The sequence below is a fragment of the Scomber japonicus genome, chromosome 12, assembly GCF_027409825.1.
Source record: "Scomber japonicus isolate fScoJap1 chromosome 12, fScoJap1.pri, whole genome shotgun sequence".
In the NCBI taxonomy this organism is placed as follows: domain Eukaryota; kingdom Metazoa; phylum Chordata; class Actinopteri; order Scombriformes; family Scombridae; genus Scomber; species Scomber japonicus.
The window spans coordinates 28720844-28741601 of NC_070589.1; the positions used below are offsets into that span (position 1 = coordinate 28720844).

Genomic DNA, 20758 nt, shown 5'->3' on the forward strand with positions numbered 1-20758 from the left:
TTATTTTGAAGGACTTGACTAGTTTCAGTTTAGTTTTATTTTGAAGGAATTGACTAGTTTTTAGTTTGGTTTTATTTTGAAGGAATTGACTAGTTTTTAGTTTAGTTTTATTTTGAAGGAATTGACTAGTTTTTAGTTTGGTTTTATTTTGAAGGAATTGACTATTTTCAGTTTAGTTTTTATTTTGTTTTAGTCTTGGTTTTAGTTTCTCAGGTATTAAGAGAAAGCCCTGACTTGTAGAAGCTGAAAAGGATGAAAGAATGAGTGACACCAAATATGGTTTATCATCAAGTCCTTTTTAATTTTCATTCTTTAACCACGAAGCATAGCGGCTGCTGCAGGACGGGAAGTCATCGAGAGAGAAAGTTTTAGTTAGTTTTAGATTGTTCATTGTAGTTTTTATCTAGTTTTCTTTTTTTTTTTTAAATTGTAGTTTTTATTTTAATTTCAGTTTGTTAAAAAAGTTGAAATGAGGAAATAACAAGCCCTAACCCCTAACCTTAACAAATGCGTATCAAATGCTTTAAACTTTTGTGCAGTAACCTCAGAGATTAAGACTAATCTTAGTTTGTAATGAGAGATGATGTAACTTCAAAAGCTGTTCTGTATTTGCTGTAAATGTATGAAAACAAACTCTCTGATTTCATTCCAGGATGCTCAATTTCCATTTAAAACAGTTTCCTGAAATCCACTTATTGCACTTTAAATTGAACAGATGAAATTAAATATATCAGTGTGTTGTTTTCATGCTGTGACACACACATGTCTAAATGATATGAACCTAATATATAACACCACCATTGTGCACATCTACTATCCAGCTGACTCAAAGCAAATACCATCATTAATGTGACTAAATGACTACACTGATTCCTGCACACATATGAACTACAGTGTAAAATACTACTTTTACTTCCTCACCTCCAGCAACCTGTCTCCAGCCTTCAGGCGGCCATCTTGAATGGCAGCTCCCCGAGGCAGAATGTTCTTCACGTAGATGGGTGCCGACCCGCCGATGGGAACGTCTCGAGACGTTATACTGAAGCCGAGTCCCTCGGGTCCTGCAGGATGAGAAGTGAGGAGAAGAGGAGGTCTTATGATAGAATGTGGTTTTATCTTTAGGCAAAAAGCAGCAGCTCCTCTCTATTCCCTCTGCAGCCCCGTGGCTCAAGCTACTGTGAATAAGTTCATTTTCAGCTGGCATGGTTTTCCGGGATATGATGTAAGTTTGAGCAATATAAGTGAAGTGTTGAGGGAAACATTTGGTTCAGATCTTAAAGAGTGAAGTGTGTTTGATCAGAAATGAAAAGCTGGTTTTCAGGCATAAAAAATAATAATCCTCCACACATGGGAGCATTTAAGTCATTAAGCCAATCAATGCCTCACGCTTTTTTATTAAATTCATAACCAGCACTTCCTGCAGCGCTGTATAGTGGAGGTGGCCTGCCTCACTTGACATAAAGCAAGCTAACATCAGGAGGATTATACAGACTTATGAAATGTAATACTAGCAGTACTAGCAGTAGTGTTAGATTACAGAGGCCAACTATTATAAACCGTCATCAACTGATATGATAACTTCATCAAAGTTGAACCTTTAGCGATTCCGATTAGAAATGGTCCTGACAGTCTGATCTGAGAGAAAAGAGAATCCAAAATGCATGAAGCTTTCTCATAAGCTGCATTGTTTAGCAAAGTCTTTCCTTCCTCTCCTCACCTAAATATTTGTCTTCACAAAACTTAACCGCATACAAACAATTTTCTGTGGTGATTGGGCACTTACAATATATTTAGATGTTCTCTGATCTGTCTCTGCTTATGAATCATGCATGTGGGCAGATGTGATGTTTTGTTTTGTGAGCGCTACACATTTGCAAGTTTTGCCTCCAACCCCCGAGCACCATCATTATTACCCATTAGGAACACAAGCCTGTAACTCATATCATCAATAATCCTAAACAGACAAACAATCCTCCTCTATTATGAGGCGAGTTATTTACAGGAAATGAAGAGAAATCCTGCATCCTGTCAGCAGAGTTCATGTAGGTTTATAGTGAATCATTAAAAGTGGGGGTAACATTGGGAGGAAAGATATCTTAATGCTTTTAAATCTCATAGTTGGACTTTGTAATAAGTACATGCAATTACATGGAGTCAGTGAGGAAGTTCAGCTTGAAGCCTCGTTTAATACTTTTTCCTGATATGAAATTGGAGCCAGAAGCTGAAATAGGACCTGTGGTGAGAACATTAAACCATCTACAGTTATAAAAAAGGGAGGAAATTGAGGTGTGTTATTGTCAACATGCTGATAATCAACACTCTCCTATGGAAACATTACCTCGCTAGCCTAATCCTGCACTCAAGTAACCACATGTATGTGTTTTAGAGAGCTTTGTGAACAACTGGCTCCGTTTGTCAGTCTATAAAACAAAGTTAATAAAAAAGAACAATAATGAGCATCCGTGCTGAATGAGAATACTGGCCCTAATCCTCACTGCTTGTCTGACTGAGCTGATTCAAAGAATAGCAGAACAGCTATTCTGTTTCACATCCTCTACCTAATCCCCGACATTGATGAGCCAATCAACTTCCCGCAGGCAGATGAGGTGCGGTATTACACTCACCGGTAAATGCCTGTAGCGTTCCCGGCTTTTAAACAGGGAGGAGGATCTTTAAAACTCCCATTAGCTTGATTAAGACATACCTAAGCAATTTCCTGTGCTGAATGGGATTCTTTGATTGATTTTGATACTCCCTGGGATTTGTTGCGAGGAGGCTGGTGTCTGATTCAAGCAACCATAAACAATGCTGGAGTTTAATCTGCGCTCAAAGCTGTGGGCTTAAGTCAGTACTCAAAACAAAACAGATGAGCCAAACGGCCTCTTAGGAGTTGCTGTTAATCTCTGCGAGTGTCTGATCCGTCAACACCAAACAAAAGGTGGGATGAGAGAATGATAAGATCTTTGACTGTGGATGCAACAGATCTCTTTGGCATATCAAACGCAACAAGCAAGTGTTTTTTCTGAGGGTTATAAACCAAGCAGAGAGGTGAGAAAGAGGAGAAAACACTTAGATAGAGGAACAAGTAGAAATGGCTATTAGCCAGGATGGAATATGCAACAACCAGATGGGTGTTTTTTTCCGTTTTATGTTTTTGCTTGATTCCAGCCCCCGAGAGAGGGAACAGATTTGGGTGAAGACTTCAGTGGGCATATGGTGCAGCCCTGTCAGACTTTTTGCTGTGGCATTTGACAGCACACAGGGACCAGCGGCTGCTTAGCAACAAGCTCTCTGGCCCTGAGACCTGGCACCGACACCTGGTATCCTGTTGGCAGAGGTTTGCACCACCTGTGCCAGCTGTCACTCAAAGACAACACAGAGGAGATCTCCTCACAGTTTTATTCCTAACACCCCCCCACCCCACCCCCCCTGTCGCTCCCTATTTCCACCTCTCGTATTCTTTGCTGTTTATTGAACTCATCACCGACTGGTTGTTTTTTAAGCACGTTACATCATAGTTCATATTTTGAATGCTTCTGTGTTTGCACTAAACTGTTTCTACACTTGTTTTTCCAATATACCAGGAATGGGGGAAATTACTTGTTTATTCAGCTGGAGTGGAAGGGCTAGGAAAGGACAAAAAAAAAAAAAAATGAGGGGGGATTTTCACAGATTATACAATCAGATGATACTTCGAAAACAAAGTGATGTCATACATAATGTAGGAACTGCGATTACGTCTGTTTTCCACCACAAGCGATTCGAGAACTTTTCTCTGATAATGGAAGTTCCAAATGTGTTCCTACATTTAAGCATCTTCCCAGAGTGTGCTTTTAGACTATAATGGGCTTCAATCAGACAGAGAAACACAAGCTGCCCTGAAGCTTGAGTGAGTTAAGAGCGGCGGTGTGACCGACCTTGCTAAAAACTGTCTTACATCACTGTTTCCTTGATCCCTCCTTCAGTAATTGGCTGCATGTTGAAGCTGATCTCTGCCGAGTCTTGTCAAAAACGGTACTGTTATAAATCTTGTAACCTCTGTGAGCTTCCTGTGCCCTCGAAATGACTCTACAAGTTGTGTTTTTCTTTTGGTTAAAGCACGGGTGTCAAACATGCGGCCCGTGGGCCAGATACGGCCCGCCGAGGGGTGCGATCCGGCCCACTTGCCATCCAGTGCTCTTTTCCTTCCTTCCATCTGTCCTTCCTTCCTTTCTCCCTTCTGTCCTTCCTTCCTTTCTCCCTTCAGTCCGTCCTTCCTTCCTTCCTTTCTCCCTTCTGTCCTTCCTTCCTTCCTTTCTTCCTTTCTCCCTTCTGTCCTTCCTTCCTTTCTTCCTTCTGTCCTTCCTTCCTTTCTCCCTTCCTTCCTTCTGTCTGTCCATCCTTCACTATCTCTCTTTCCTTCCTTTTGCCTGTTTTTCCTTCCTTCCCTTCTTATTTCCTCATTTCCTTCCTTCCTTCCATATTTTTAATGATCTGGCCCACATGAGATCAAATTGGTCTATATGTGGCCCTTGAATAAAAATGAGTTTGACACCCCTGGGTTAAAGCCCCTCTAGTCACTAAAGTAATTCTCTGTCACACTTTGATCAGGGTATAAATGTGTTTCTGCAGGGGACCTTTCTTCAACTCACCTTTTTTCAGCTGGATGTTGAGCCTCCTCCCGACCTTTTTGGTAAACCCGCCCGTCGAGGTGGAGTTCACCCCCCTCTGAGGCGAGTGGGTTTGACCTGTCGGAGGCTTGGCTGCAGAGACCGCCGGGTGTGTCAGAGGAGGGTATCCTTCAGCCTGATCTGGGTGAGGGTGGGAATGAGGGTGAGGGTGAGGATGAGAGTGAGGGTGTGATTGAGAACCGTGTCGGGACATCCTCTGAGGCGTGTGGTCCATGCCGGAGACGGTGCTACCAGACAGGGAATCTGGGCTGAAACGTCCCGAGGAGTACGCCGGGTTCCTCTCTGCGTGGGACAGCTGCTCGTAGTGGGCTTTCATGGATGACGGCACCACGTGGAACATGATGACTGGAGAGCGCATGGCCTGACGGAACATGTTCTGGGCTCTGAGGAGGGAGCGACAGGAGGGGGAGGGGGAGGGGGGGGGATTAAGGGAGAGATTTAGAAAGCGGATGGAGAAAGAGAGTGCTAACTGTTGTAGCTTTAAATATCTTCCTGAATCATTGTTAACAACAACATACATTCATACTTGTCTGCTCAAACTTGCCTGGTGAAGCACTCCACCCACCCAATACCTCATCCACTCTCTCTCTCTTTCTCTTTCTCTGTTTCTCTCTCTCACACACACACAACTTTATATATAAAATCCATCTTCGCCCACCTGAACATTCTGACATGTTAATTAATACTTATTGCCAGCGTGAGCGGCTCGGCTCTCAAAAGAAACTGAACTCTCTACGACAGCTCCATCATATAATCCCCTCATTTGGCTCCATATGAAGGAGACCTCTATCCGTGGGATAGTTTGCAGAAAATCCTCTTTTAAAACCCCCCCTTCGGTGTGAGCTCATGTACAGTAGGTGTGAATGGAAACTTATGTTGGCTGTCAGCACCCTGTAACAGCAGAGCCTTGTTAGCGCCACCTGTTTCAATAAAGCACACTTTTGGTACGGCTCTTCCTTTCGCCCCGACAGCTGAACGGACGTTCCCAAAAATGCCAGGGCCCCAGAATCTCTATTGCTTCTTCCCTTACCCCTTACCCCCTCCTAAATAACAACCTCAACTTGGCCCCCGCCGAGAATTTCATAGTGAAATTCCAGGCTCCTTTTTTTTTTTTTTCCCAGCCACTAATAACGCTCCCTGAGGAGGATAGTATTGTCTCGGCATCTTTACGATTTCAGGCTGGATCGAGTAGCAGACGAGACGTAATCTACCCCCTTAAAAAAATACAGTTAAATAACAACCGGCAACTGTTGATGCACTTGTAACAACACTGTCTATGGCAGCTTTATTCCCATCCATTACTTGACTTATAGCTCAACAACATGGTCTCAGACTCAGACATGTCACCATCACCCCTGGCTGTATCTAGTTATGCTTTTTACTGGTCAGGTTTTATGATATCTGTCTCCTTTACCCTGATGCAATAGAGGTGAGTGTTGAAACTATTTCCAAATACATAAACGTGTGAGAAATGTCGACAGCATGTTCAGTGAGGTTACACTGGATACTGTTACTGGAGAAAAAGATGTTGCTGCTGAAATGTTTATAAGCTATTGCTCAATGCTGAGAGCCCTACAAATGGAACTGCATTCATCTCCATTGTATTGAGCAGTGTGGGTGGGGTGGGGGGCAAATATTGCAGAAATAGGGACATAAAAGCCTCATAAAAACCAAAATGATCTACATGGCTATATAAGCACAAGTAATAAGTGGAAATATTGTTTTGTAATTTGAGGAAAGCGATATAAATGCATCATCATAATGCATCCGTCTTTGTTCGAGTGTGGGTGGTATTTTGCGTGACACATTAATTATCTTACATAATTGTATACCGCAGTTGAGAAAGCACATAGAATTAATATACTGTACATTTGAGCTGGCAGGAGAAAGTCAGATCAAGCACATTTATGCATCACTGGATTTCAGCTTTTTGTGCTGAGCTTGTAACAGAATACATACGCAGAACACAGGCATGCATGCAGTACAGCATATAGGTGCTATCTATGAATGTTAGGAGCCTTATTCCCATTCATTCACAATGGAATGAGAGAGAAAGGTGTTAAAAATAGAGTAGGAGTCCAGGTGAGCTGTTACTGAAACACAGGGGAATAAGAGGCTGAGAGGATTGCAGGAGGGAACTGCATCAGTGATTGAGGTTGCAACCTACAGGAGTTAAACAGGGAAAGGTTAGCTTAGCACAGTGACGGACGGCAGGGGAGCCCGTACACTGGCAGGAGAGCAGAGAGAGGAGGGCAGAGGACATGAGAAGAGAGGATAATACTAAAAATGACGGGTGGAAGGGAGGACTGGAAGTATAAGTAGAGGAAAAGAAGCAGAGGGGGGGGGCATATTAAGGCTTAAAAATCCAAACAGCCAATCAAACAGGTAGTCTAGGGGGACCACCAGAGCTCAGCAGTTGGTCCTGCTAGCTGCTGTCTTACTGTTCAAAGCGGATGTTTCGCAGGTCTCCGTTATTGATACGGACGATACAGTCATTCTCCTGGAAAAGGCCCTGCTGCTGGGCCTTGCCTCCTCGCTCCAGACGCTTGACCAACAAGCCAAGAGTCCTGAAATGTTCAAAAGTTGGTGTCAAAACAAAATGGGAGAGGACGTCCGTGGATTCAGTATGGCTTTGCTGTAAGCCAGGACAGGGCTGCTGTATAGAGAGTACAGTTTAATCAGTGTATGTACTGTGTTAAAACTAAACATATGTGCCTGGTACTGTGTGTCACCTGTTGAATCCTTAAGGTATTTTAGAGAGTCTTTACCTCTCAGGGCTATAAAATCTTTGTATTTTTACATTATATGCTTCACATTGCTTTCTGTATAATTTCTACATCAAAACTGCATTATCGAATACAAAGATTCCTCTTTCCATGGTCAGGTGACTCCCCAAAAAAAAACAGTCTGTGTCTTGTGACTGTGGCGTAAAAAGCTTCTTCTATTAAAAAAACAAAAATGCAAAAAAAAAAAAGCCAAGCTGTGCCTAATGTCTGCCTTTTATCATTATCCTGTCTCACTTGAAGACAGTGTACAATGTGGTCCTGTCATTTGCATCATCAGTGTACCAATGAGGCTTATGAGAGAAAAAGCAAGTCACATCACATCAGGGTGCTTTGGAAGGCAGTGTGGGGGAGGCATCTATTCAAAAAGGCAATCAACACATTCAAAACCTCCGCCGCAGATATGCTGAGGTCGATGCTTTTTGCAGGTGTTAATTTTCTAACCTCTAGGACTCCTGCATCTCTTTTTCAAAAAGCATAAACAAAGTGCTTTCTGAGTGCGGTGAGAAAACAGCACCATTAAACACTGATAGCAGGAGAGAGAGAGAGAGAGAGAGAAGTCGGTCTATTCGTATACTCGTAGCACTTCAACCGTGCTGAGCTGCAATGGTTGTCGCCCTGTAATCCGGTGTGGCAAACTGGCTTATGCCTCCCTGCACAGCCGCAGCGAGAGGCTAACTTCACCTGAAAGAGCGCTTTGCGGATTATAAACCAAAGTCTGGGGGAAAGGAAATCAAAAGCGGGGTAGGAAAGACGTTCGAGCCTAATCGAGTCGTCTTCGGTGTATATAGTCTGTGTCTGTGTGCGTCGAGGATTTTTCCTGAGACAGTACGAGCCAGCCACCTAAGGTAAAAATTGGGTAGATTTTAAGGGTTTAATACTCCAACCTTGCCTGAGGCTTATAATTCAAAAAAATGAATGGCAATGTGATTACACAGAGGGCAGAAAAGTTCAGGAGTTGAAAAAAGTTCAGAGACAATTCCACTGATTGAATTTGAGTGAGAACGCCATGCGATTTGCTGTAGAGAGGGCTATTTCTCTGATGAAAGCCCAGGCATCTTAATCTTGGTATAACGTCTACTCTGACATTTCCCCAATAAAAAGAAAAGGGCATTATAAATGTGCTTTTAGGTTGATTAATCGGGGCGCTGAGAGAAATGATATTATCTGGATTTTCAATAAAGTACAACAGTGAGTTTTGTAGTCACTGATCATATTTGTGATCCTGGAGGGCAAGAGTCCAAACATGGAGAAATATTTTGGCTCTGTGCTTGTGAGCAAAAGTAACTAAAAGGAAGATAAGTGACTGCTGCTTGGCACTATAAAGCCTTACAAGCATTAGAACTATCTAAAACAGGGGTGTCAAACTCATTTTTATTCAAGGGCCACAAACAGATGTAGATTGATTGATCTAATGTGGGCCGGACTATTAAAAGGAAGGAAGGAAGGAAGGAAGGAAGGAAGGAAGGAAGGGAGGGAGGGAGAACAAATGGAAGGAAGATGGGACAAAAAGAGAAGGAGAAGGAAGGAAAGACAGGTGGTAGGAAGGAAAAGTGAGGAGAGAAGGAAGAAAAGAAAGGAAAGGTTGGAAAAGAAGACAGGAAGGAAAGATGAAAGGGAGAAAGGAATGGAAGAAGGAAAGATGGAAGGACGGGAGGAAGGACAGATGGAAGGAAGGAAGGAAGGAAGGAAGGAAGGAAGGAAGGAAGGAAGGAAACAAGGACAGGAAGGAAAGTGGGCCAAATTGGACCCCTCGGTGGGCCGGTTCTGGCCCACGGGCCGCATGTTTGACACCCCTGATCTGAAACTTATCTACAATAACCACAAGAGCCTCCATGTAAATCTCAGGGCTGAAAAGAAATGTTATATACTCAACTAGAGTGAGGTTTTGAAGTCTTAGGGGCTTCAAGACTTGATCACAGCCTCCAAAAAAAAAAAAAAAAAAAAAAGAATTGCCTCTGTGGGTATATTTAAACCAGATGTGAAATTCCTCTAATTCCTCCCTCACAGCTTTGTTCCAGCTGTGTGGGTGGGTGGGTGCTTCTCAGTGTTTTGTAGGTACATGTGCATGGGTTGCGTGAGCTGCTCAGTGTAACCCTTTAAGTCACGTAAAGCTGATGTGACAGGAGCCATGAGGGGGGTACGATGGTCACCTGCGTACCCTAAACAACCGTGATTGATGGCTGTAAACTGAGCAAATGGCTTCATGATGGCGATGGCCCAAATGCAGACCTGTGTGTGTGTGTGTATATGTCTGGTGTATGTGCGTGGAGTTTGCGTGAGTGATGAAGTGATTACACACACGGGCATCAAGTAGGAATGTCCGGTATGTACATGCATGCATGAGTGTGTGTGTGTGTGTGTGTGTGTGTGTGTGTGTGTGTGTGTGTGTTAGTAGATACACACTTTTTCTGCAGGGATTTTGCAGACTTTAAAAAAAAAAAAAAGCCCAATTTTTAAACTCTTACAGACTTTCTTTTACCTGAAGTAAAATCCCTTTTATGAGTCTACACTAAGGCTGTAATTAACTGAAAGTGGTAGGTGGGCACAACACTAGTCTTTTGCTCATTAAACACAACTACTGTAGTTAAAGTAACGGACCTGTGAATGGAACGAGGTGAGTATAAACAAAGAAAAAAAAAAGTAATAGATCATTTAAAGAGAAACATTTTTTTTTAGCAGTTTATGACCCTTTTGTGTTAAGACCCTGTGGGGGTACCAGGTCTGGTTGTTTCTCTCTTTCACCTTCACCTTCACCCTCTCCCTTCTTTCCTCCTTTAAAAAAAAAAAGCACTGTGGCTTTGGTTCTGGATATTTTTACCTGCGGTCCCTGCCACTGAAAGGCACCACGTGGATTCCCAGGGGCCCACCGTCGTTTGACACCTCCACCAGTTTGACTATGTCTCTGGGATACGTGACGGATGGATGGATGGATGGATGGATGGTCGGAGAGACGGGGAGGAGGGAGAGGTTGGTTGGTGGGTTGGTGGATGGATGGGTGGGTGAGGGGAGTGGAAATGAAGTGGAGAGGACAGGAGAGGGGTGACACCATGTGGGCATGGAAACAAAAACAGGACAAATAATGACAATGGAACAAATGAGATAATGACAACAACAACAAAAAAAAGCATAAACATGAAATCAAAAAAAGATTGAAAGGGACAAATAAAAAGACAAGAATAAACAAAAAGACAAGAATAGAGCAATCCAAATAAATCCAACACATGTAAGGGATAACAAGGAAATCTTTAAACATATCTCATTTAGACTTCAACCTTCAAATGGTGCCATGAGAGACAGAGAAGCCTCTATGTATGCTTTAGAGGGGGGAAATATCCCTGATGCTGAATACTGAATAATAAATAAAACACAAGTTGCTATTTCCCACAACAATTTAAAATGTAGTTTTGCCTCCTTTAAAACGTCTCAGTTTTTGGGAGAGCGTCTTTGATGTTTAACACTCGAGCAGCTGAAATGGAAACGCCGAAACACAAACCAAATCATTTTAAGAAGTGGTTCAAACACTTTGACTTTGTGTGTGTTTCAGCTGGTTGCCACTAAGTAATAGAAGCAGAAAGAAAAAGGAAAGGAAAAATAAATTCAACAACTTCATCATCAACCCAAACAAGTATTTCCCACGAGGCTTTAAAAGCAGCTGTTTATCTTTTTTTTTTTTTTACTGCGTTTCTGTGAGAGTCGTATTCTGTTGATTTGACTCTTTGACTCTCTATTTGCTTTTTTTCTGAAGCGGCCCCTTCTTTCACTTCACTCACTATATACCTGCTTGGCTGTAAAAAACATCTCAACGCAGGCATATTTTACAAGATGCCAAATCTAAATCGACTCAAAGCTTTGATACAATGACTATGATTAGCTCAGGGAAAATAGGCCCCTTGTTGACAACTAAGAGGCGGGAGAAAGCCAGAGTCTCTGGGAAATCATAGGAATAATAACAATACCCGTACCTGCATATTAAACTGGAAAGCATGCAACAGAGCAAAATAACAAAACAAAACACAGTTGTTAATAACGGGGAGCTGAATGGTTTAGTGCGTGGGAGAGCTCTGATGGCGAGACGAGGATCATTTTGCTCCCACAAAAGAGAATTATGCAAATGAGGAAGCAGGGTGGAAAATGAGATTTGGTACAAACAAACCTGGATTACAATATAGAAAACCTTGCTGGTCTCTCTCTCTCTCTTTTTTTTTTTTTTTTTTTTAAAGTTTGAGAGACCGAGTGTGATAGATAGATAGATGGTACTGTAGTCTGTACTGTAGGTATCACATTATAAAATCAAACTGTTAAAATATTCAGTGAGGGATCACAAGTCACTCCCGGTGTTAGCAGGTTATTGAGTTTCAGGCATTGTCTAAGCATAGCAGCAGTAAAAGGGGGGATGTTAGGAAAGAGAGAGAAAGGCAAGCTGAGCCATGACTGAAGGACTTACTCTAATGATCTCACAGGGGTGTGGTCCATGCAGGAGTCAGCTCGACCAACTGGCTCAATCCTCCCGTTTTCTTCTTCTCTGGCTTCTTCCTCCTGGACAAAAAAAAAAAGAAAAGAAGAAGAAGAGAAAGCGAAGAATGAGTAAGTTTGAACCCCAATCATAACTTTCTGTCTCGTTCTCATTTCAGGAGATTACACCCCAATCAAAGGAGAATAAAGGAGTAGCACAAAAGATATTGTTATGCATTGTCATGTGACACATTTTTTGAGATGTTCTAGTTATTTCTGGTTGTAGCACCAATGATTCAACGGGAGTAAGTCGCTATATGACAGATTGGGTGATTGTGAGTCTTTTTCCATGACCCTAAAAGTGATAAGACTTTCACAATTAAGAAATTCAACAATTGGGGCATTACGTAGACGCTGTAGAGGTTGCTTAACTTCCCCGAGAGATGGAAAAACATTCTAACATGGCAGTCTTCTTCATCGGAAAGCAAAATCTGCGTTTGTCCACTAAGGTACGAGATGAAAAGACCTATCCAACCCTTATTTTTAATCCCGATTCATCCGAGTCTGTCAGATCTGATTGGCGTTTTCTTGATTTCTTGGTTATGTGGAAGAAGTTTATCAGCTTAAAAAGAAGGCTGAGCCCGCTAACCTGCCGAAGCCAAGAGGAGCAGACTGGAGGAGGTCTTCCACAGGTATAAAAATACATGCCCTTTAAAACAGCTCATGTCTTCAAAATTACATCGCCTTTTGTTCTCCTCTTGTATTAACTGTGGACACTTTGGTGCGTGTCTGTTTGAATAGTGGAGCTGAAACTCATGACATGTATACACAAAAACACACAGACATGCTCACACACACACATACACACACACATACACAGACACACACACACACACACACACAGACAGGGCACAGTGAGCAAAGGAGAGAAAAATGAGAAGCACAGAAAAAGGAGGTCATTAAAATTTCAGGGCGACACCGGAGAGGAGAGGAGAGAAGAGAGCGAGGAGCAGCAGCAGCAGCAGCAGCAGCACAGGCCTCCCCGGCAACCGGCCACCTCATCAGTATGAAAATGAGCCTGCCGTTACCGTGGCTGCCGTACGGTTGCCATGACACTTTGGGTGCCTGGAGGACGTGCAGCTTACAGGGCAGTGTAAAAGTGTTTATGTGTGTGTGTGTGTGTGTGTGTGTGTGTGTGTGTGTGTGTGTGTGTGTGTGTGTGTGTGTGTGTGTGTGAAACATTGTGCAAGGACAGTGGTGGCAATGTGTGAGGAACGTGAGACACTTTAACCTTGTATTTTTCCAGTTAATGTGACCTATAGATGCATAAATATGTTTTATGAATCATGTCTGTGCCTCTTTTTTTTTCTACCTAACTATTGAACAGAGCTAACATTATCTCTGCTAACTTATCTTATCTTCTATGCATCAAGGTCAAACTCAATATCAAAGTCAGAAACACTGTTGACTATAAACTCAAGCACAAAGAACAAAGCATGCTTCCTCAGTGAGAGCACCACCACCAAAGAAAACGTGTAAATTTTAGTGCAAATTTGAGTTCAAATTTAATAAAAATGAGATGATGCCTTCAATAAATGATTTCTGCTCGTGTGGCTGCTCCACCTGTTGTCATTGAACAGGATTTTTAAATATTTAACAAATGACTTGCATGTAATTGTCGAGTCTTGAGCAGATACGAGATTATAAAGAAGATAATATGCTTCATAAAACACTATTTTTTGATGGGAGATATTCATTTGAAGACTTTTTAAAGCATTAAAAAGACTTTAATGTAGAAAATATGTGCATAATTAAAGAGGTGACATTCCTCAAATGGGTTTCTCCTTTGCTAAAAAAGGGTTTAACTGTATGTTACCAACCTGTGATTAATTTACTAGTACAGTACAAGAAGCAATGCACCCAGGATCATATGTATATATGTGTATGTATGAGTAGATACAGTCTCACACATACACACACACACCATAAAACATACAGAGAGGCTAGATAAAGAGAATCCAGCAGAGAGAGAGAGAAACAATAACAAGCCTCAGAAACACATCTAACACTATTCAATATTTATCAGGAGATAAGAAGTGAGGCAAAGAGGAGGAGGGGGAGGAGGAGGAGGAGGAGGAGGGTGTCTGGGAAGGAGAGGAGTCGCTGGGTGCTATCTGAGGAAGAGCAAATGAGATCGGCATTCATCACAGCGTACGCGGGCATCACGCAGACCCCCTTTATTTCAAAAACACACCATCTCTGAGGATCTGGCTGCATGCTGACAATTCTATCCTCCAGTCAGAAAGAGATCATATGTATGTGTGTGTATGTGTGAGTGTGTGTATATGTGTGAATGTGAGTGTGTGAGAAATAGAGGAATGATGAAAAGAGACAAATAAAAGAAACAAACTAACACACATTAATAAATAAGGATACTGTAGTAAAGAGTGTATTTATGGGAGTATATATCAATTCCTAGCAGCTGCCATGGATCAATACTGGTACAATATAATTACAATAGGCCAGTGGAAAAAGGAATTAGCTTGCATCTAATGCTGTAGTTCTGTTTTTCTTGATTTCCCACATGCCTTGTTGCTTCTTGCCCAAAAGACATGAACATAATCAAAGTGTTGAGAAAATAATATCAGGCCAAGATCAATGTCGAAGCTGTTTTGGGGTTTTCTATCATATCACATGACCTCCCATCAGCAGGTTTAGGTACCTAGTTGTAAATGAATGACATTTTAGGTCTGCTAATTATTCACAGAAATGGAAGTTAAACCACCTACAACTCAATCTGCTGATGAAATTCCTTTAATATGATTTAAAGCCTCAAGTAGTGTAATCCTTGCAGAGAGAAGCTGTCATTCCCAAGGTCAGGAATGAACTTTGAACCTCAAACCTCAGATGATGGATGAGATTTTTCAGTTGGGCTTTCACTATCTGAAGAAAAAAGATCTCTTTCTCTCTTGCATTGTAAGAACTTCGCCTTATCTTAGGATCAAGCAGACTCGATGCCCTTGATTATGTTGATACTGCAGTGCTATCTATCATGACAGAGACATATTTGATGAATGCAGACGCGGGGGGGGGGGCTCTGTGTGAGATCACGATGCATCATTAAAAGCGAGCTCTCTTCACAAGGAGCAATAGCATGATTTAGCTAAGAGGAAAAACAGGTGAATAAAATCATGCATCTTCCCAGACGAACATTAGCAAAAACTCCAGATGACTTGTGCAATTTGATTGACAGATGAACCAATCAGCTTTTTACTCCCCAGCTCTCTCCAAGAAGTGCAGCGGGAGACACTCGGAAACGCATCGCCACACTTTCCACCGACCGCACCATCAAGCCGTCGCCCATTCCCGTTGGTGGGAGTGGGCCGACCGAGCAGTGATAGATAGCCGCATTAATAATTCAAGGCCCGAGTTGGGGGGTTAATGGCTAGCAGGCAGACAGGCGGGCAGGTACGAGAACGAGGGGCCGATGCGTTTTCCAGCCGAGTCATTGTTTGTTTCCTGAGTGTGGAGAAAGGAGAGGGGAGACGGGCAGTTTTCAGGCGCGGGGGCTCATTAAAGATTAATAAGAGAATCCACCGGGGCCTGTCCTTTCTATCTCTCACACTAAATGAAGTGGTCTATGCCTAGTGTATGTGTGTGTGTGTATGTGTGTGTGTATGTATGGGAGAGAGAATGAGTGGAGTAATGCTGCACTTTAATGAAGTGCTGTCCGCTCCCCTTTCCTGCCACTTTGACCACACTGTCACTGACAAAACTGATGTGGATGCATGTGCACAGACATGCAGGCAGGGATGGAGAGTAGGGGGATTTATTTGCAGGAGTGAAGTTTAGCCTCTTTGAGATGCTTAGAAAAATGCAAACATTTTGACGCTTAATAAATATTAAAATGGGAACATCTGCATAAATGTTTAAATCACTTTTTAAAAAGCTACTGTACAGACTATTTATTCTCATTTGTGGGATTGTACATGCTTGTAGTCATTTTTTTTTGACACAGCATTAAAATTTCAAATTCCAAATCTGTTTAAATATTAATGTTCACTTCACAAAAATGACATATTGCGAAAAGATTTTGGTTTGATGTCGAAGTTGCACAACTTCCGAATGACAATCTCTCTCAAAAATTTGATAGGAAAAGATTTTAAATGACTTAGCAGCAAAGAAACGTCAAGTTGCACCTGCTGTCTGACAACGGCAATTAAGTCAAGTCAAAGTTCACAAAAGCTCACAAGTAGCTCGCCTGTCAACCAGTAGAATAAGTAAGTAGAATGAGTCTAACCCTCGCTGACACATGCTCCATGCTTTGCTGATTCAATGAACCAGCAGTTTTACATTTAACCATCACAAAGTTTAACAAGAGGATGGTTTACAGCTAAAAAGTGTTGTGGTAACCTGAAAACCAGACAGTGGTTCTGGTCCTCTGAAATGAGGCCAACGCTGAAGTAACTTAGAACTGCATTCTATCAAAAGGCCACCAGGGGGCGACCGTCTCTATACAAGTCAATGGAGAATTCACCAACTTCTCACTTGATTTCTAACCTCAGTAAACGTTTTCAAAATGTGTTTATGGTCTCAATCGCTAGTTTAAAGCCTTCTTCAATGCAGTATGATGTTCATTTGGGACATTTTGGCCTCCCTGATTTTATATTTGACGATAAAGCAGGGTATGCATTAGGGCGTGGCTACGTCCTGATTGACAGGTTAATTGACCAATGTCCACGAGATCCAGCCCTCGTAACCATAGCAACCTCCCCGCTCCGCCCATGGCCCCGCCTCATGCCCATATAAGTAGAATCTGTGTTTTTATTTTTCCCAGCATGCACCTGAAATTTTCAAGATAGCGCTGCCCAGATTCAAAACTATTGGCTTCCGATGTTACGTCCATTTCTTTTATACAGTCTATGCTGAAAACAAGACGCATTATACTACAGGGCGTTTGGGCTGGACTGGGTATCAAACCTCAATACTTTTTGGTAGAAAAAAAGTGTTCTGTAAAGAAGTGAAAAGTTGGTATGAAACATTTAGCCAGAATATGTATTATTGATATGAAGTTGCTTTTGCTTCTTTTGTTAAATAGAAAAAGGTCATCATATCAATACTCAGGTTTAAAACTTTAAAACAATACTCAGAAACATGAGTTTATGTATAACCTTCAACAACTCTTTTGTTTTATTTATTTTTGAACTTTTGACAGAGGACAACGATGTGCAGAATATTACCTTTTTAAAGCTTGGAGCCTAATGAATGATAATAGATTTCTGTTGGTGGATGTTTTACTTGTGAACTGACTACAGTGAGTAATGAACCTGTGCATGAACATGTGTGTTTCTAACTGAAGAATGCACAAGGCACCGTAACATATGCTGAACTCTAATGCACACACTGCATAACATTCACACACACACACACACACACACACACACACACACACACACACACACACACACACACACACACACACACACACACATTCATCACAGTAAGCTGGTATCTGTGCCCTCTCCAGCAGAGCTCCATATGTCCACAACCGGATGGAACCCTGACGCAAAGACTATAAATTAGCTTTAACCTCTGACCCCTAACCTGAAGACCACCACACCACCATCTGGGTCTAAGAGAGAGAGGGAAAGAGAGATAGATGAAAGACGAAACTTGAAGATGAAGAACTAGTATTTCACAGCATCTTCATATATAAATGTCAATGAGGAATAACTGCTGGAGGTGAAGTGCAAGTGTTTGTCAAGTTCAACGCAGCTGTTGTAGCTTTTAACTGAAAAAACAACTGGCACTGATCAAAAAGATCAAGTTTAAGAGCTCAAACAGCAAGAAAACCCATACATACATATCACAGTACTGGGAGATATTGGTGACAAACAAAGAAAATCACATCATCCAAAATAAACTAAAAGACAAGACTGTGGAGTTGAGTACTTTAAAGGAAATATAAAAATAAAAAAACAGACTGAAAAAAGACCAGTGGCCCAAAAAGAGCATCGGGGGGAGAAAAGAAACCCTCACAAATAGCTTCTGGTTCAATGGCCATGTGACCCCTTCTAGAGAGAGGCAACTAATAAACCTGTTCAGTTTCAGGAGAGGTTAGACAACACACACACACACACACACACACACACACACACACACACACACACACACACACACACACACACACACACACACACACACACACACACACACACACACACACACACACACACACACACACACACACACACACACACACACACACAGAGCTCCAGGTGTGCTCACCTCACGATGGCCTATTTTCAGATTTCCACTAAAAACACTCAGTGAAGGAAGTGAAATGGGAATGTTCATTGAAGCCCGCCTGAATGGACAGACACATTTCATTGTTTCGGTTGGTGGTGGGTGGGAGGGGGGTGTAATGATCAAACACCGCTGCACACAACCTTCTTATGTCTTATTCACTGGACAGGTCACTGAAGCCGAGGATGCTCCGACACTGATGCAGGTGTTGGATGTCAATGCTCAAAAAGGAATCTGTACTGAGCATTTCACTGAATTGTTATTGGACTTCTGCAAAGTGATAAAACATACATACAACATACTAAAGTTGAAAAACCCATGAAGATTATCAGTCAGGAATGGTTCCACTTATCCAAAAAAAAATGTCTGCTAGCTTAAAACTTTTGGTGACAAATGGTATCAGATGCGAGAACTTTGCCATATCTTAGGATCAAACAGACTTGACGCCCTTGATTATGTTGATAGTGCAGCGCTATCTGTCACGACGGGGACACGTTTGATGAATGCCGACGCTGGGCTCTGCGATACATCACCATGCATCATTAAAAAAAAAAAAAAAAAGCAAGCTTTCAATTACAGATCCCTCCTTGCACTAATTCAATTACTCTCCTTTGAAGACACTTTGATAATGGAATCCAGAAGGGCGGATGGCGTCGTCAATAACTCGGAAGATTCATCGAGCCGAAGGGACGTTATCAGAGTTTATATCATCCTGGCTGCCAGTTGAGCCGTTAACACAAGGAGAGGAGGATGCCTTATATATGTGCCTTTCCTTTTGTTTGCTTTAATTATATACTAGACTTTTGGAAGTTTGTATTTGTTGGAATACTTCACCGGATCAAATACTTTACATAAAAGATTCCTTACATTTAGTTTTTTTAGGAGTTGTGACCAAAATATGTACTCAGTGCAACATTTACAGATGAAAAACAGTATTGCAGTTATTGTTCTTGTTATCTGTCTGGGCAATTTATTTTAATTTTAATGCAGCTGGTCATCTCGCATCTTCTCAATTCGGGTCGATTTGTCTCCTTTTACTATTATTTTCTGTTCGGTTGAGTCAAATTAATCTGTTGTCCTATTCAGGGCTGCAGCTAACAATTATTTTCACTATCAATTAATCTGCCAATTATTTCCTTCATTAAACTTATTAGTTATTTGGGCTATTCATTTTACATTTAACTTTTCCTGAAGCCCAACATGCAACCTAAGATGCCTTGTTTTGTCCCAACAAACAGACTCCAGACCAAAGTATTGAGTGTATTATGATAGAAATGTATGAATTTAAGCATTTCTATTAAGAAGTGATGCAAAACTAGATTGGTAATTGTTGATTAATTTTCTGTCCATCGACTAAGCGATTAATGGCCTAATCATTGCAGCTCTGGTCTCATTATCTTTCAAAAATAAGTACACTGAAATATTTCCTATAATCAACCCAGAATTCATGCTGTTTTCCACAAAGTACTGAATCTTTAAAATAGTTCAGATTGAATGGTTGACCATGGTGTCTTCACTTTTATACCTATTTAACCCTATATTGTTCATATTTTGACTCATAATTAGTCTCTACACCAATTAAAAAGCATTAATTCCCCCATTAGTTATAAATAAATAATAAATAATGTTTATCTATGGAAAAAAAGACATTAACAATCACTATATTATGATCCAGTAGCACATTTTATAGAATATGAAGTGTAAAAAAAGGTCAAATTTGGATATTTGCCTATAAAAATATGTGTATCAGCTGCACGAGAATAAAAATATGATGCATTTTTTTGTATATTCGGGGTCACATTAGAAAAACTACACCTGAAATAAATGTGTATAGGGTGTTTATAGGGTGATAGGGCTGTATATAGGGTGTATAGGGTTTACAGCTTTCAAATGTAAAAATGTGTCAAATTTGACCCTGAATGTTACGTAGGGGTTACACATACCCTTCTCTTTTGTCACGTTCAGCCTACATTGCAGTGTGCAGACACTTTCTACCTTCCCCACAGCTCATCTCCACACTGTACCTGCAGCCCTGCATCATCAAAACTACAACAGAGAGTCGCAAAAATAACAGCGTGAACAAAATGAGACTTCCAGCACTTTCTAAATTACCGCGGCGCTGCTTTCCCCATCCACTTAATTCAACTGCAATTTCTGCAAATCCAATTCAATCCAAAGTGGATGGGTTGGGGTATAGAGGGGGTATCACCACACCAAAATATGCAGTATTGTTTCCAGAAATAAACAGACAATAGAGACCCTTGTCAGGAATCTAAAGCAATTTCAAAAACTGGCATTTTAGGAGCTGATAGCCCCCCCCCACGAGAGCGCAGTCGGTGTCACTTGAAATGGAGCAGCAGAAGGTGTGAATGACACTTATTTTTTATATTTGATGCAGCGTAATCTGAAGCCGTAGCGGGAAGTTTGACGCCGACTTGATTACTTTGGATATTTAATAGTTATCTTTTAAAAACCAGTATTCAGATTACTGAGAAGTGTTTGAGAAGCTATTTCTCTTGAGAGCGGTGGGAAGAGATGAAGTGA

At 41.5% G+C, this 20758-nt stretch overlaps 1 protein-coding gene across 1 annotated transcript in view; it reads right to left on the reverse strand.

Moving 5' to 3' along the window:
- The window catches only part of LOC128369481 (partitioning defective 3 homolog), a 328222-nt gene that overhangs the window by 151763 nt on the left and 155701 nt on the right, over window positions 1-20758 (reverse strand). Inside the window, exons 6-10 of the mRNA XM_053330529.1 lie at window positions 11901-11992; window positions 10275-10358; window positions 7112-7237; window positions 4632-5053; window positions 922-1061 (exon numbers count right to left, since the gene is read on the reverse strand). Of these exons, the coding sequence (XP_053186504.1) occupies window positions 922-1061; window positions 4632-5053; window positions 7112-7237; window positions 10275-10358; window positions 11901-11992 (864 nt within the window). The remainder of the gene's footprint in view (window positions 1-921; window positions 1062-4631; window positions 5054-7111; window positions 7238-10274; window positions 10359-11900; window positions 11993-20758) is intronic.